General features: G+C 41.0%; 1 protein-coding gene across 1 annotated transcript in view; it reads right to left on the bottom strand.

Annotated features, from left to right (window-relative positions):
* Positions 1-4,840: 4,840 nt before the first annotated feature.
* LOC138813384 (protein FAM114A2-like) overlaps positions 4,841-18,708 on the bottom strand; it is a 50,829-nt gene continuing 36,961 nt past the window's right edge. The window contains exons 7-9 of the mRNA XM_070001785.1: positions 9,856-9,966; positions 7,987-8,258; positions 4,841-5,777 (exon numbers count right to left, since the gene is read on the bottom strand). Of these exons, the coding sequence (XP_069857886.1) occupies positions 8,235-8,258; positions 9,856-9,966 (135 nt within the window). The 3' untranslated portion in view covers positions 4,841-5,777; positions 7,987-8,234. The remainder of the gene's footprint in view (positions 5,778-7,986; positions 8,259-9,855; positions 9,967-18,708) is intronic.

Raw genomic sequence — 18,708 nt, forward strand, 5'->3', positions numbered from 1 at the left:
TCCCATCCTACCCACGACCCCCCACCCAATCCTCCCCACCCCTCCCACCAAAGTTGTAAAATTCATTTTTGACATAACGACTTGTACATCTCATTGAAACGGGTCCACCTGTATCCTTATTTAAACGACTTGTTTTTCCCCTTCCCCTCCAAAAATTATACCGACATAGAATACAGTGAAAGTAGGGGTTATACTATGGGGGAGGGACATATATAGCAAAAAAGAAATAATCTTATATATGCGTTAGAAACAATCGCATGAAAGAAAAAAAATTTGAATACATATCTTAGGGTTCATTTCCCTAACATCACCTTATCTGACCTTTCCTGCTTAACATAGACATATACTAGATATTGCAAATAAGGGAAACCATGGGACCTATGTTTCTTTGGGATTGGCTTGCTTCAATTAATATAATTTTTTCCAAGCTTTTGCATTTCCTAACAAAGGAGACAATGTCATTCTTTCTTATGGAGGCATAGAATTCCATTGTGTATATATACCACATTTTCTTGATCCATTCATCTACTGAGGGGCATCTGGGTTGGTTACATATCTTAGGTATAGTAAATAATGCAGCAATAAACATAGTTGTGTAGTTGTGCTGGTACCTTTAGTGTGGTCTTGTTTATAAACATTTGGGTAAATGCCCAAAAGTGGGATTGCTGGGTCATAGGGGAGCTCTATGTGAAGTCTTTTCAGGAACCTCCATACTGCTTTACAATATGGTTGAACAAGTTTACACTCCTGCCAACAATGCAGTAAGGTTCCCTTCTGTCAACATCCCCTGTAGCATCTGTTGTTATTAGAGTTCTTGATTTTTGCCATTCTAACTGGCGTGAGGTGGTATCTAAATGTTGTTTTGATTTGCATTTCTTTAATGACTAGGGAGGTTGAGCATTTCTTCATGTGTCTATTGGCCATCCTTCTTTCTCCTTCAGAGAAGTTTCTCTTTAAGTCTTTAGCCCACTTATTTATTGGGCAGTTGTTTTTTGAGGATTTGTTTTTAGGGGATTTAATTTTTTGATTTCCAAGTATATTTTAGATATGAGACCCCTGTCCATTGTATGGCTAGTGAAGATCATCTCCCAATCCGTGGGCTTTCTATTGATCTTGCTAGCTATATTCTTTGCCATGCAGAAGCTCTGCAACTTCATGCAATCCCATTTGCCCAACCTTTCTTTGATTCGTTGTGTTTCTGGGTCTCTATTAAGAAAATTTCGGCCTGTGCCAAGGAGACCCAGGGTTTCTCCTATTCCATCCTTTAATGTTTTCAGAGTGTCTGCTTTGACCCCGAGGTCTTTGAACCATTTGGAGTTGATTCTGGTGCAGGGTGAAATATAAGGATCTAGCGTTAGTTTTCTACATGTAGTTAACCAATATTGCCAGCACCATTTACTGAAGAGGCTGTCTTTCTTCCACTCTATTTTTTTAGCTCCCTTATCGAAGATTAGATGGCTATAGGTCTGTAGGTTCATTTCTGGGTTTTCAATTCTATTCCATTGGTCCTGAGGTCTGTTCTTGTGCCAGTACCAAGCTCTTTTGATTTCTATGGCTTTATATTAGAGTTTGAAATTTGGTATTGATATTCCACCATCAGTGTTCTTTCCGTTGAGGAGCGTTTTTGCTATTTGGGGTCTTTTATTGTTCCATCTGAATTTTTGGATTGCCTCTTCTATTTCCTTAAAGAATGAGGTTGGAATTTTGATAGGTATCATATTGAATTTTTAGATAGCCTTGGGATGTATTGCCATTTTCATGATGTTGATCTTTCCAATACAGGAGCCTGGGATTTTTTTTTTTGCCATTTTCTAAGTTCTGTTTTGATATCCTTTTTCAAGTTTTTCAAGTTTTCATCATAGAGGTCCTTCACTTCTTTGGTTAAGTTAGGAAATGTATTCTTACCTGACTTAGGTCATGGGAATTGCTCTGGGCATCACCTCCATAATGACAATGGAATAAGTTAATGTAAACAAGAGATATAGCTAGCCCTACTTTGTTAGGAAAGATCAAGGAGACAAAAGGAAAGAAGAAGGCAGATACCTCCTATAGATGGGGTTAGGAGTTAATCATTGCTGGAGAGGAGCATCAGCCTGGAGGCACAGGCGGATCAGGGTTTAAATACAGTAGGGTATGAGACATGGGGATTTGCAATTTTGAATCAGAAGCGTCTGTATAAGCAGGTGAAATGAGGATACTGGATCTACCTGGCACTATCTTGCCTTCTTGTTGGATGAAGGTAGAGGCCACCTCCAGGTGATGGCTCTGCTTGAATCCCCAGAGGAAAGGAAATCTCACCCCCAGATGATGTGCATGCCTGAGTTCCTAGAAGAAGGAAGTCCCACCCCCATGTGATGTGTGTGCCTGAGTTCCTAGAGGAACTTGGACAATAGTTTCATCCCAGTCCTGTGTCTTGAACTTGAATCTTGAGCTTCCTGTGACCCTTATCTTGACCCTATTTAGGCCCCAACAATTACACGCACCATTTTTCACCATGCTTCATGTTTCCTGCGTCTCCTCAGATCACCATGGCATCTCACTTGGGCTTTTCACTGGAGTTGGACATTGCTTTTCTGTTCTTCATTATCCTCATGGCTCAGTTTCCTGATGGTACAAAGTGCATTCAAGGCTGCAAGTTTTCTGAGGACATGTATCTGCCTGCAGTTACTGACTAATAATGAACACTCTAATAAAGACTCCTAATCTGACCTCTCAAAATATGTCCAATCTGGATCTTACAAATGAATTTCAATATAACACAGATGAGGCCAGAGGGCAGAGGGCATCTGGCTGAGAACAACTCAAGAATGGAGATACGGATAAGATTCTGATGAGATTCTCTGGGTGGAGATAGCTGGGCAGAGACCCTGGGCGGCAGCATGGCCAATGGGCCAAGAGAGCTGTGAGACCTATGCAGATGCCCCTCAGCCATAATTGTTGAAAGAATGAAAGAAGGAATATAATAGACAATAGATGTATAGATATATCTATTAGATATATAGATAATATAATAATAATAGAATTCTTACTCAAAGTGGACATGGATTTCCTTGGACCATCTTTGGTCACAGAGGAAGCCATGAGTTGTCAACCTCTCAGATGGGACTTGAAGGACAGATCTGAAATTATCCAGGAGACATCTGTGAGCAGGAGGGATGGATGGGCAGAATTCATACACAGATCTCCCCCCACCCTTGCCCCGTGCAAGACATGAAGTTGAGGATCGTGGGCAAATGGACCAACTAAGGTTCCTGAGACTGATTCCTTCCAGAAAATTCTTTCTTTTCCTAAGCACTCCTGAAAAATAAAATTATGCTCCAGGAGGATAAGACTGAGACTGAGACAAAAAAATATTACCATGAGTTGAACAATGATAAAACAAAATCATTTCCATCCCTGAGGAATCCAGTATTTGACATTTCCTATTCTGGGGTTTACTCATTTGTAGAGATTCTGTGTCCTCACCTTTAGATGTCAAAAACCTTTCTTTGGGGATTAGTCGTTATGATGTCATAGTATTTTGAATTTTCCAGAGTTATGTACTGTGGATTTCCTTTCCCCAGTCAATTGAGAGGAAAAGGGATATGTGGAGTGGATTCCTATTTTCCTGCATTTACCACTTCAAACCACAGCCCTATTTTTCCACACAGTAGGAGTTGACACCAAGACTGGCTGGAGATTTCACTCTATTCTACCCTTTGACTAGCTGAGTGTTCTCAAGTTGCTAAAGAATATAATTATGAGACGAGGTATTGGTGGCTCCTAGTTATTATCAGGAGGAGGGGATCTCATGATCTCATTTTGAATTAAACTACCCCCACCCCAGCCAAATCATCATCTCTCCACTCCTCATCCATCAAATAACCATACGATGAAAGTGAAGGTCAGGAAGTAGAGCTTCCAATAGTATTGGAAAACCTGAACATGAGTGTTGGGGTCTGTCATTTTCTGTGAGGCTGAAAACATTTATTTCATGTTTAAGTGCTTCGTGTTTGGGACTATATATTAACCTATGTGATTGTTTCTTCATTGATCACTCCCTTTATCTGTAATGATCTTGTCTGTTCTAATTGGTTTTAATCAGAACTCTGTTTTATCAGATGACAGGGTGGATACTCCTGCCTTCTCACAGGATGAATTTTCCTGGAAGATTCATTTCCATCCCTTTGCTCAGACTTGTGTTGATCTGTGACTATGATTTGAGTGTATTATAGAAAACACATGAGTGGATCTTGGTTTTTTTTTGCTCCAGTCTGGTCCGCTAATCTTTTACAGGACCAGACTTGGCCCCATTGACTTGTTTCTGTGAATCAATCCAGCAGTCCAATTATCTATATCTCTATTCCATCCCCACGTCCCAATTATTTTTTTGACCATTCGTGGGACTTGAACTTAGGCCTGGACTGCATCAATGAGTCTCTTTTTGCTCCAGGCGGGTGCTCCATCCCTTGAGACAGAACACCACTTCTGGCTTTTTCTGAGTAGTTGATGGATTCCTCCTGGAAAGGAAGAGGAGTTGCCCTTCTGTGACTTAGATCTGAAAACTCCACTCTATTACTTCCCATCATATCACTGTGAAGCTCTTCAGTCAGAAAATCATGTGCAAAGGTCATCAGTGCATGCTGTTCTTCCTGTTGTGTCAAAAGCACACATCCACTCTGCCAGTGCCTCTGCTTCTGCCCATATAATCCATATATGGACTACAGACTCTGCTACCTGGGGTTGACTGTGAACTTCATCCCATGGTTAGAAATGTAATGTCACCAGGTGCATTTCCCTTCAACTGTAATTTGAGGAATGTGGCCAGTTCATAGGAATGTCTAATAAAGAATATCCTGTGAGACATTTATAGAAATCACTGTTTCTCTAAAGGACATAGAAAGACATTGAGTTCATGGTTTCCTTTAATTTAGGACATGTCCTGGGACATGGACTCAGGGCTGGGATACTGTGTCTTAGATATTATTTTTCTCCCTGCTAACACCCTACTACTTGAGCCACATATGTACCTGTGTCCTTTGGGTGGTCAGCTGGAGGAAAGAGTCCAGAACTTTCACATGGCCTGGGCTGGTTTGGAACGTTCCATCTGATTCTGATGCTATCTGCCCCCAGGACTTCACTTCTTCCACCTGATAGCTAAATCAACCTCAGTTGCAAGGAAGCTTTGCCATTTCACCTTCAGCCAGAATGGAGACTTGGTTTCCCTTCCATCCATTTCACTAAGTGCCAAGTTGAAGAAAATAAATACTTGTGTACATGGAAGTGATAATCAGTTCACTGCTCCCAGTGAACACAAGTGTACTCAGCTCACCATGTTCTTGCTGCTCATCTGCTTAGAGAGCTGGAATTCCCTCCAGACCACCTGTCCCAAGCAGGACGTTTTTTTTGGCATGGGGTGTGGATGGGGGAGAGTTAACACCTCTGGATGGTGAGCACTGATTGGTTCATCCAGGAGATTGACCCACAGGAGACTCTCATAAAAACCAAGGAGCCACCATCCTCCAAAACCATGAAGCTGAAGACAGAAAGCCCCACAGCATGAGAGTCCTGCTGCTGGCTCTTCTGCTCGCATGGACTCACATGCTCAACAGAAATCTTAGAAGTCTTCCAGGTAACCTGAATACGGTGATGTGTCTCTGTGGGGAAATTGGTTGTCTGACAGTCAGTGTGTCTATCTCACATTGCTTCTGTGCATCGATCACAATTTATTAATAAGTTGCGCTGATTGTCCATAGTCATCCAAATCATCTTCCATTTTGAATTCTTCCTTTGCCATTCTGCAGTAAATATAAAAGATTATTAAGAACATGTGGACAGGGGCTGGGAAGGTGGCTCAGTGGTAGAGTGCTTGCTTTGCATGCATGAGGCCCTGGGTTTGATTTCTCTGCACCGTATAAGCAGATAAAGCTGGAAGTGATGCTATGTCTCAAGTGGTAGGGCGCTAGCTTGAAATGAAGAGCTGAGGTACAGCACGTGGCCCAGAGTTCAAGCCCCATGAGTGACAAAAGAAAAAGAAAAAGAACATGTGGACAGCATGATCTGTGATTTTTGCAGTGTTATTTCATATAGGCTTAGGTATTGAATTTTTATAATTTTGTGCATGTGTTACTTTCACTCACGGGTCTCCTTGTGATCATGCCAAAGAGGCCTAGAATCTCTCCCTGAAAATCCTCATCCTGTCTAGTTCTCTCTCTCTCTTCCAATTTATTAATGCCATGCAGCAAGAATCAGAGACTCTGAATACTTCCAGTAAATTCTCTTTTGAAAGAAGCAAAGTCTGGTAGCTCAGAGTCTGGAGAGAGAACTCTCCAGGTCATTGCAAGCAGGTTACTTGAACACCTGAGTGTTTTGGGAGCAAAACTGAAGATTCATGCTTTAACATGCCTGATGGGGTGTTTCTTATTCAGCCAGAATATTGGTACACATAGACCCTCACAGCTGATAATGAAGAGCAAATCCTGGAGGGTGTACAACTGAGATACTTAATGCTCTATGTCTGCACTAGTAGAGAACTTGATGTCATATGCACAATTGCTTATATCAAGGAAGCTGGGCTTCCCCCACAATATATACACTCATACCCTCCCTGGTCCCCGTAACTGATCCATCCCCCCAGCAAATTTACATTTTAAATTTAATAAAATAGTTAATAAATATGAAATTGACTCATTTGCTATTGACCATTCTCTTTAAATTCTAACATTTAAACAATCACAAACAAGGCCACACTAAAGTTAACAGTACATCCATTTTCAGGGCAGCATTGTTTACCATAGCTAAGATATGGAAACAACCCAGATGCTTCTCAGTAGATGAGTAGACCAAGAAAATGTGATATATATATATGTGCGTGCACGTGCGTGCACACACGCACACACACACACACACACACACACACACACACACACACATACACAATGGAATTCAATGGTTCCATCAGAAAGAATGACACATGCCCTTTTGTAAAAAAAAAAAAATGGAAAGACTTGGGAAAAAATCACATTAAGTGAAGTAAGCCATACCCAAAGAATAGGTCCCATGGTTTCCCTCATTTGTTAGTCCTATAGTTAAATAGCTATGAATAAGATTGAAATGAACTCCAAGGTATGAGAACAAGAGGGTTTTGTTGTTGTTTTAAATGTACTGTATGAAGTTATTTCTTTTTTCTTTTACTTTTTTTCCTTCGGTTTATTCTTCAATCTCTCTCTCTCTCTCTCTATTTCTCTCTCTCTCTCTCTCTCTCTCTCTCTCTCTCTCTCTCTCTCTCTCTCTCTCTCTCTCTCTCTCTCTCTCTCTCTCTCTCTCATTGTTTGTGTTCTGGAACTGGGTCTTGAACTCAGGGCTTAAAAGTCTACCTTGCCCCCTTTCTCCCAAAGCTGGCAATTGACCCATACCTCTGATTTTTGCTGGATAAATAAATGGTGATAAGAGCCTCACAAACTTTTCTGCCCTGGCTTTCCTTCCATTGTGATTTTTAGATCTCCGTCCCCTGAGTAGCTAGGAACACAGTCATGAGCCACCAATGGCCCAGTTCTACTTTCCATTAATTGGCAGTTAGTCATGATATACATAGTTCAGATTCATACTTAAATTTTTTTAATTGTTACTATAAAGATACGGGTTACAGTTTCATAAGTCGGGTAAAGAGTACATTTCTTTTTGGACAATGTCACCCCTCCCTCTTTCTGTTTGGCTTATTTATAGTCAGTCTAATGTAACCTTCATTCTTAAAGACTAGTTTATCTTTACTGCTGAGCCCTAATTTTTCTGAATTCACTCTTAGCCCTCAGGTGTTCAATGAAGTCTGTTCACTTTGGTTGCCTAGAAACCTGATGTTTCAGCCTAGCTTGAGCTTTGGGGATTGTGTCACTTACTACTCAGGTAGTTCCTCTTCCAGCTTTGTGGAATTACCTAGTGCTTGAACAGGGTATTATTCAGATAAAGTCACATGGGCACATCTGTAGATTCTTGGAACATTTTACTTACATAGCTGCATCTTCTGAAGTTTTCTGACTTTCATGTGGTAGCTGCTTCAGCCTTCCCTGACTCCAGACATTATCCCTGACTTATTTTGCCTGTGAGAATTCTGTTGGCTTTAGGTTCTCCTCTGTGTGTTGTGGTTTTGAACTTTTCTCTAGGCAGAAATCACAACTGTAGGGTTCACTTTTTTTTTCTTTTCTCCTGGACCAAAGTCTTGTTCTGTCTTTTCTCCAGTCTGAAAATAGTTCTTTCTTCTATTTTGTCTGGTTTTCCAGTTGCTGTGTAGGAAGGCAAGTGTAATACAAGCTTATTTACTTTACTGGAAAGCAAAAGTTCTCTCCATAATACAGTATTTGATATAACATAGTTAAATTACTTGATGTACTTGTTGATCTAGCAAGAGATGTCTAAAGGCAAAACAGAACAATTATTTTTGAAACATATTCATTTTTGTAATGTATATTGATTCCCTTACTAAGAATCAGGATAGTCTTCTAGGACAAAGTTGAGCTACAATTTGTATACTGTTTCTTTTGCAATATGACACTGTATTGAGAAATAATATTTATGTTTATACTATAGAATCATAGTTATATTTATACTACATAATCACAGTATATTGTAATACACAAATAAAGAATAGTTCCTGGGCTGGGAAGGTGTCTCAGTGGTAGAGCGCTTGCCTTGCATGCATGAGGGCCTGGGTTCAATTCCTCAGCACCACATAAGCAAAAAGAAAAAAGCCAGAAGTGGTGCTGTGGCTCAAGTGTTAGAGCGCTAGCCTTGGGCTGAAGATCTGAGGGACAGTGCCCAGGCCCAGTGTTCAGGCCCCACGACCGGACCCCCCCGCAAAAAAAGAATAGTTTCTGTATGTATGAGGCTTACCTGAGGGTGTTCCTTCATGCCAGTTTGTAGCCACACCTTTGTGTCTGTTCACAGCCCTTGCCAGCAATTGATCTGTTTCTGACTATAGTTTCCTCTTGTTTAGAAGGTCATGTCACTGAAACTTTTTACTCTACTCTTGTGTAGATACATACTTTTTATTTTGCTAGTTCTGTGGCTTGAACTCAGGACCTGGCACCATCCCTGACCCTTTTTGTACTCAAGGCTAGAGTTCTTCCACTTAAGCCACTGCACCACTTCCAGCTTTTTCTGAGTAGTTTATCTGAGACAGGAGTCTCATGGACTTTTCTGCCTGGTCTCGCTTTCGAACTGCAAATCTCCAATGTCAGCCTTTTGATTAACTACGATTACAGGCTTAAGCCATCAGTGCCCAGCTAGATCTATCTAACTATCTATCTATCTATCTATCTATCTATCTATCTATCTATCTATCTATCTATCTATCTATCTATCTATCTATCTATCTATCTATCTATCTATTTATCTATCTATCTATCTATCTATCTATCTATCTATCTATCTATCTAGTAATGGGGCTTGTACTCTGGACCTCGACACTGTCCCTCAGCTCTTCAGCTTAAGGCGAGTGCTCTACCACTTGATCCACAGCACCACTTCCAGTTTTCTGGTCGATTATTGGAGATAAGAGTCTCATGGAGTTTCCTGCCTGGGCTGGCTTTGAATCTAGATCATCAGATCTCAGTCTCCTGAGCAGCTTGGATTACAAGCGTGAGCCACCAGCACCTGACTAGATCAATACTTTTATATTTGAAATGAAATGAAAATTTAAGACTGCTTATCTTATTAGCCTTCATCCTAAAGTAATTTGTGTTTGTAGGCAAAAATGGCTCAATTTTTTAAAAAATAAATCACATAATAATAAAGCAAAAATGTCAATGAACCTTTCTTTTGTGCTTATACATCTCCCTTTTGTAGGAGAAACCACTGCCAAAGCGAATGAAAACTCCTTACCAGTATCTGTGCCATTTGATGTCCTCTCCACCTTCTCCCCTGCTGTTGAGAGCAAACTGCCTTACTCCCTTTCATTCCTGTCGTGGGTTTCCATCTCTTTCCATTCTTTTCCTGCAAAGTCATGGGACTGCATATTCAAGGGTGCTAGATATTTGAGCATAAATCTCTTCTGAGTAGTACAGTAAAAGCTATATATAAACTTCCCCTAAAAATATAGGAATATACATTGGAGAGTTACAGAAAGACCATGCACATAACATTTTATGGACCAGAAATTCTGAAGGTTTTTTGGCCTTAGAAAATATCTGCTTTACAAAAATATTTTTTCTGATAATTTTTCTTTTTATTTTTTTTGGTCATGGGGCTTAAACTCTGGGCCTGGGTGCTGTCCCTGTGCTCTTCAGTCCAGGCGAGTGCTCTACCACTTGAGCTACAGCACACTTCTGGTTTTCTGGTGGTTTATTGGAGATAAGAGGCTCACGGGCTTTTGTGCCTGGGCTGGCAATGACCTGTGATTCTCAGATCTCAGCCTCCTGAATAGCTAGGATTACAAGTGTGAGCCATGGATACCAGGCTCTCATAATTTCATTTTTAAACAGAAGGGAAGAATGATCATTTAAAATGAGAGATACTTACACAACTGTACATGATTAGCAACATTTTAAGAGAGCGCAGAACCTAAGTATCTTTCGTACATAAAGGTAGGTAGCTTGTGTGTGTGTGTGTGTGTGTGTGTGTGTGTGTGTGTGTGTGTGTGTGTGTGTGTGTGTGTGTGTGTATGTGTGTGTGTGTGTGTGTGTCCCAGTCTTGGGGCTTGAAACCAAGTCCTGGGTGCTGTATCTGGGCTTACTTCCTCAAGGCTACTCTCTACCGCATAAGCAGAAAAAAACCAGAAATGGCACTGTGGCTCAAGTGGTAGAGTGCTAGCTAGTCTTGAACTGAAGAGTTCAGAGACAGTGCCCAGGCCCAGAATTCAGGCCCCATGATGGACAAAAAAATACAAAAAATAAATTAAAAGGCCATACGAAAAGATGAAGTCACAAAACAAACCCTGAAAATAAAAGCAACTTGAAACCTGTGGCTGAGGCACAGGAAGTACTGCTAAGAAGGATACATTGTTGCAAATATGGCCAAGTAAGATTCAACCATGGAGGTGAAGGGGGAATCAGGAGGTAAAGCCAGGTACAGGATGCTTTTCTCTTCCTTTTGTGAATTTACCACATTTGTATGCACAATTCTTTCCTTTTATTCAGGATTCCCTGCACTAGGATCACTGGGTCACAGGGCATCTCTCCATTCTCTTTCACTTAACTTGGTGGTGAAAATAGGAGCAACTCATGGTCAAAATCCACTTCTGGTAGGAGTTACCAGTAGTCACTACCATCGATGAGGTAAAAGAAAACATCAACATTTCCTATTAGGTCCTCATCAATTGCTTTGTAATCCAAAGTGATGAAGGGTAGGGGCTAGGGGAGTCAGCTCAAGTACAAGATCCCCTGCAGAGGAAGAGGGATCTAGTTAGTAGCTAGAGGCTCTCAGTTTGAACTCTAGTACTTCTGTTTAAAAACCTTTAACTAGGGGCTAGGAATGGGGCTTAGTGTTAGAGTGCTTGCCTAGCAGGCATGAAGCCTTGTGTTCAGTTTTTCAGTACCACCTAAAAAGAAAAAGCCAGAATTGGGGCTGTGGCTCAAGTGGTAGCATGCTAGCCGTGAGTTAGAGATGCTCAGGGACAGTGTCCAGGGCCTGAGTTCAAGCCCCAAGATCGTTTTCTCTCTGTCTCGCACTCTCTATGTAGACAGATAGCCAGATAGATAGATAGATAGATAGATAGATAGATAGATAGATAGATAGATAGATAGAGAGAGAGAGAGAGAGAGAGAGAGATAAAATTTCTACAGATAATCTGTTACAGATATAGATAGATCTGTTATCTTTAGCAGATAGATAATCTATAGAGTTTATATATCTATATCTATATCAATTGGTATCTAGTTGTCATTTATATTCATGATTTCAGGACATCAAAGATTTACTCAACATAACCTCATTACTGCTTGTATTTCAATCTTGGGGTGTGTGTGTGTGTGTGTGTGTGTGTGTACCTACACATGCATGCTGGGGCTTGAAGTTATAGATCTGTGCTCTTGTTTGGCTTTCTGTTTTGTTTTTGTTTTCTTTCTCTCCTTTTCTCTTTCTTTCTTTAGGTGCTAGTTCTAAGCTTGAAATCATGGCCTAGTTCCAGTCCCTGAGACTTTTACCCAAGGTAAAGCCACAGCTCTACTTTGGCTTTTATTCTTTGTTTTTGTGGTTAATAGGCAAGAAGAGTCTCATAGATTTCCCTGCCCAAGGTGGCTTTGAATTGTGATCCTCAGATCTCAGGCTTCTGACTATCTAGAATAGCAGGAATGAGCCACCAACGAATACCTAGCTTTGTTTGGCTTTCTGGGTTTCCATAGTACTCTGTCACTTGAAGCAAACCTCCAGCTCGGCATTTTGCTGCTTACTGGAGATAAGACCTCATTCATTTCTCTGTGTAGTCTAGCTTTTAGCATTGTAAATTTGCTGCACTTGTTGTGCGTTGACATCCTTGGTTTCTTACGTGGAATTGTTCATAATCTCATTGAAGAAGTCTTGTGTGTGATGAATTGTGTGATTTTGGAGGTTCTCTATCTTTGATGGTTTAATTACAATGTGTTAAGTGATCACAGTTTGTTCTACTTGAAGTCTATTGGGCTGCTAAATGCTTGAATATATAGGCTCATGCTAGAAATCAAAATTGGAAAAGTTTTGATCATTACTCCTTCCTTTTTGTGTCGTGGGCCTTGAACTCAGAGCCTAGCTCTGTGCATGAGTCTCTCTGTGCTCCCTCCCACCACTTGTCAGAGTTGATCATTTCCATTTTGCTCTGTTCACATGTGTTCTGCTTGCCAAAATTTGCTGCTGAACACCTCTAGTCACTTATTTATTTCAGTTATTTCTTACAAGTTTTCACTTTTGTGAATTCCTGGTTTTACTGAAGATCAAAGGTTGGGCCTACATATATCCAGGAAATGATACCTGGAATTTGTGTGAGTGGCTCAGACCCCTTTAATTCTATTCTTACTGCCTTATCCTCTTTCCTGCAATCCACACCAGTGGCCAGTTGGGGCTTTCTTACAACTAGTTGACCAAAGCACAGCATTGGATCTAGTTTACTCCCAGTTCTGCAGGCTTTCTCTGAAAGATGGCCTCTGAAGTCTTAGATTTAGAACTCTCTTGGCTTTCCATGCTTTCTCCTCTCTCTGTACCACAAACACACACACAGACACACACACACAGACACACACACACACACACACACACACACACACACACACACACACACACACACACCCCAGACATTTAAGCCATGATTTCTTAAGTAGAACTATCTTTTGATACTTTAAATAGTCCAAAATACTTGATGTGGCACAAAGTAAATAGTTCATATTTTCTTTTTGTTGCCAGTCCTAGTGCTCCATCTCTTTCTTGGGTGCTATCCCTGAGCTTTTGTGCTCTACCACTTGAGCCACAGTTCTACTTCCAGAATTTAATGCTTATGAAGGCCCAGGTTTGATTCTTCAGTACCACATAAACAGAAAAAGCTGGAAGTGGTGCTGTGGTTCAAGTGGTAGGGTGCTAACCTTGAGCAAAAAATGCTCAGGGACATTGCCCAGGCCCAGAGTTCAAGCCCCAGGACTGGAAAGAAAAAAAGGAGGTAAAAATCTCACAGACTTTCCTGCCCAGGCTGGATTTGTACCATAAACCTCCTAAGTAGCTAGGATTTCAGGTATGAGTCTTAGGTGCCCAGTTTAGGCATCCTACTTCAATAAAGCTTCCTCAGCCATTACTTGTGCAGAGCTCCTATCCCTTGTTTTTCAAGAACTTATTAAAGGCTTTGCCACATTCTTTAGATTTGTTGTCATTACATTTCTATTATTATTACTTCTCCCCATCACTGCCTCACTCTCTCTATCTTTCTCTCTCTCTCTGCCCTCTTCTTTTTTTCTTTCTCTCTCTTTCTCTCTCTCTCTCTCCTTCCTGGTTGGTTTTGAACTCAGGGTCAGGATGGGGTATCATTGGCTTAGTTCTTTTTTTTCTCAAATATGATGGCCTATCATTTGAACAACAACTTCAATTCTGGCTTTTTGATAGTTAACCAGAGATAAGAGTCTCATGGATTTTCCTATCTAGGCTGGCTTTGAACCACACTCCTCAGATCTCAGCTTCCTGTGTCACTAGGATTAGAGGTATGAGCCATTAGTACCCAGTTTCAAATAATATCATTTTTAGTTTTTTTTTCCTGAAGTCATTCATAGCTAAGAAACAATGATGCTAATTTTCATTAAGGAATTAAGCCTCTTCAAAGCCCCTTAAATTCCAAATGTTTTTGAGTTTTTATGCTTTCTCTGAAACCTATGGACTAGGCAAAGTATATATGTGTAAATTCACATTACCCCATCTCCCTAGCCCAGCTTAGCTACTGCCAACTTGCTTATTCTCCCTAACATTTGGGAACGGTGCTTTCTGTGGAGCTAAGATGTGCAAACCAAAGGATTCAATTATACTCGGTAAGGATAAATCAGCCTTCATGAGGCCTCGTGTCCATGGAAGACCCATGCTGCAGGGAAGAGTTTGTTCCCAAGAAGAAGGGATGCAGATTGGAAAGAATGACCTGGTGTGCTGTAATTTGCACTGTGAAAACCGCAACCACACAGATAATTGTTCATGAGGCCACTGCATTCACAGCCCATCTCCACTGATATTTTTTGCCAGTTGTGGGGCTTGAACTCAGCCTGGGAACTGCCACTAAGCTTTTTTGCTCAAAGGTAGAATTCTGCAACTTAAACCCATCACTACTTCTGGCTTTTTCTGTTTATGTCACACTTCATGCATGCTAGGAAAGCACTCTACCACTAAGCCACATTCCCAGCCTTCACTGATCTTTTTATGCATTCCATTTTTCACATGTTAAGTAGAAACCTTGTATATCACCAGGAACAGAGAGGGACTTATAGCCTGTAACAGACCAATGCAATCAAAATAGTTACCTAGAGGGTGAAATGTGTTTCAAACTTAAATTTTAAAAACCCTAATTTAATTAGAGTTGGGAAAATGATTTCCTAAAAAGATGACCTCTAAAACAACAGGCCTTGCTTCAGGGCTTATTAATGTTCAATGTCCTATGGTGTAGGGTGGGGCCATGATTTTAAGTCACAGATTTTGCCCCAAAGGATTTCATAGATCCATAGAATAAAAGACATTCTCAGAGAATAATGAGAGACTGAATCATTAAATGCCAGTGGTTTAGTACTAAGTGTTATAAATAAAATAAAGAAGGAATTACTCAGAAAAATGAATCTATGCACAGAAAATGGGCAAAGTAGTCTTAACTGGGTAATGAGATGAGAACTTGGGGTTGTGCCCTGCTTGGGATGTGAGATGATTGGGAGAGACAAAGGTATGCAGTCTTGACTAGAACATGTATTGAAACATGTATTCTAAAATCTAACAAACCTGGTCCAACAGTGATGCCTAAGCCACCTTAGAGTGGCTTCATCAGTACATCCAAACCATGCCCAGCCACAACCATCCATTTTAGCATTGGTTCATCAACTTATGCATTTGTGGTTCCTTTGCTATGGACCAGGGATGGAGCGTGCAGACCCAGGGCAAAGTCAGCAGATCCTAGATGGCTGCTTCTGAACATACCCTGTGGTTTGTTGATAACTGGCTTACACTTACATCCAAGACAAGCTCCTTGGCTGTAAGCCATGGAAAGATGACTGAGGCAGGAAAGTCAGAAGGAAAACAGTAAGTCTGATCATGGAAGTCAGGAATCTTCCATGTAGGCACAGTACCTAGGCCCTGGGTTCAAGCTTCAGGAGTGGCACACCCAAAAAAAAATAATACAATAGTTGTAGCTAGTTTCAGTGACTGTAGTATTTGACCACACCTAGTGATTAATGTGGAGACTAAGAACAAAGTTTGGGCAGTATGCTTGCCTCTTTTTCCTCCTTTGGTGATATTCCACACTTTCCAGGCTTTAAATGATCCCTTCCCCCTGGTAATCACCAAATGCAATTTCTAACTCAAAATGCTCTTTCCCAGGCTTGGGGACTTAAAGGCCTGTCTACTAGACAGCTCCAGTTAGCCAGGCTATCTCTCAATGGTGAAGCAAAATTATTTGCCTAAAACAGAATTTGAGATTCCTTTCCCTGCTTGCTAGAACATTTCTCTTCCTACCATCTTCTCATTGTAATAGTTCTACCATCTATCTTATTATTTGCTTCAGCCAAAAGCCTACATCATCTTTGGAGCAAGTTCTAATGTCTCATTTTACAAAACCATTTCCACAAGCTGGGCACTAGTGGCTCACACGTGTAACCTTAGATACTTGGAAGGCTGAGATCTTAAGGTCACAGTTCAAAGCCAACCCCTACAGCATAGTCAGTGAAACTCTTATCTCCACTTAACCACCAAAATGGCCAAGAGTCCAGCTGTCACTCACATGTTCAGCATTACTAGAGTGAAAAACTAAGTGAGATTGCTAGGCTTTGAATTCAAGCCCCAGTACCAGCAAAAAGAAAAAGAAAAACAATAAACAACAAACACTACTTCATCTACTACTTTTACTCCATTGTTGACATTCTAATCTACACTGACCTGTACTAAACAATGGCCACACAGGGCTCCTGGCTTTCACTCTTCATTTATTCTCCACATTGCCACCATGGTGAACCTTGAAAAGCACATATCACATAGTGATACCTCCTGCTATTATCCACAGTGGAAAGTTCTAGAAGAAACCCACATTGATTGCCCTTGCTTATATGACCCTATGTGACCAGACTCTTCTCTGGGTCATATGCATCTGCCACCATCCCTCTTCACTCATTTCATTCCAGTGACACGCAACCTTGATGTTCCTCAAAAACACCAAGTCTCCCACCTCACAACCTTTGCTCCAAGTGTTCCCCTCTGCCCAAAATCATCTTTCCCCAACTCTTTCCTTCATGACTCGTTTGCGGAACTCACACCTTAATTCATTAGTCACCATTTCCAGGAAGCCTCTTTTATATAGTTTTTTTTTTTGTCGGTCGTGGGGCTTGAACTCTGGGCCTGGGCATTGTCCCTCAGCTCTTCAACTCAAGGCGAGCGCTCTACCACTTGAGCTACAGCGCCACTTCCTCCCGGAAGCCTCTTTTGATCATCTTAAGGTAGCTGCACCCAAGGTTGTGGTTGAGGCAGAACTTAAATAACTCCATTTCTCCATTTTCTTTTGTTTCATAGTGTTTGCCACTGTTTGGATTGGGGGGGGGTCATGGGGCACGAAATATGGGCCTGAGCACTCTCCCTCAGTTCTTCAGCTCAAGGCTAGCACTCTACCACTTGAGCCACAGTGCCACTTCCCACTTTTTCTCCTGATGTGATGCTGAGGAATCGAACCCAGGGTCTCAAGCACTCTACCACTGAGCCACCTTCCAAGCCTGTTTGGATTTTTTTAACTGTTTCTTTGTCAGTTAGTATCCTCATCTAGAACATCAGCTCTATGAAAATGAAGTTTTTATACATTTTAATTCCAGGCCATTCCTAGACATTGAAACAGAGCTTGGCTCCCAGTTTTCCTTCATTAAATAGTTGATGCAGGGCTGGGAAGGTGGCTCAGTGTTAGAGCACTTGCCTTGCATGATTGAGGCCCTGGGTTTGATTCCTCAGCACCACATAAGCAAAAAGCAAAAAACCGGAAGTGGAGCTGTGGCTCAAGTGGTAGAGTGCTAGCCTTGAGCTGAAGAGCTGAGGGATAGCGCCCAGGCACAGAGTTCAGGCACCACGACTGGACCATAAAATCAATCAATCAATCAATAAATAAATATTTGATGCATCATTGCCAAAGATGGTGGATACCGATGGCATGAACTTTCATAAAATCGTTGAGCATGCTGGCATCAATTTACCTCTCTGTCTGAAGATGAAGTTAATATACTATCTCTTTCAGAATGTAATGGGAGTCATTATAATCAATGGAGAGGCTCAAGTCTTTACCAATCATTGTGACACAAATATTAGAATCTATGGGCAGGGAGCCATTTGAAAGTGGTAATCACAAAATAATGGAGAAAGAAATTTGTTTTATTTATGAACCTCCTGAGATCTGAGAAAGTGGGCAGAAATAAAATACTCCCATTTGCAATCTAAACATTCATAAACACAGTTCACACTAAATAAAATTGCACTAACATTTTAACTGACATCAATAGACATTTTGTTAAGTGTTTTGTTTTTTGAGCTCATTTATATATCTATGGTAAGAAGACTCCCTTCCATTTGAATATTTTAGTGGATATACTTTTCAAATGAATGTCAGTGCTACCTTCTGTGATATCACCCTGGACAGAAACCTTTTGTTGATAACATTGGGGTATCATTATACGCTTACACTATTATATCTGAGTAGGAAATAGCAATGCACTGTGAAATTATAAAGGCAAACTTTCATGTGCATCATACTGCTTTTTTTCCTCCTCTCTCCTCTGTTATGAATCCCTATGTAGGACACCCGGCTGGTTCCACTTTGGCTCCTAAGGATTTGACAGGACCCGCAAAAATAAGGGAATGGTTGGGGAAGCAGGGGGAAGATATTGAAGGGATGACACAGATCAAGATGCACTGTAGACATGAATTGCTTGGTTTTTGGTTTTGATTTTTTTGTTTTGTTTTGTTTTGGTCATGGGCCTTGAACTCTGGGCCTGGGTGCTGTCCCTCAGCTCCTCAGCTCAAGGCTAGTGCCCTCCCACTTAAGCCAAAGCACCACTCCTGGCTTTTTTCTGCTTA

Source organism: Dipodomys merriami, unplaced genomic scaffold (genome assembly GCF_024711535.1).
Source record: "Dipodomys merriami isolate MVZ:Mamm:240054 unplaced genomic scaffold, mDipMer1.0.p SCAF_593, whole genome shotgun sequence".
Lineage (NCBI taxonomy): Eukaryota > Metazoa > Chordata > Mammalia > Rodentia > Heteromyidae > Dipodomys > Dipodomys merriami.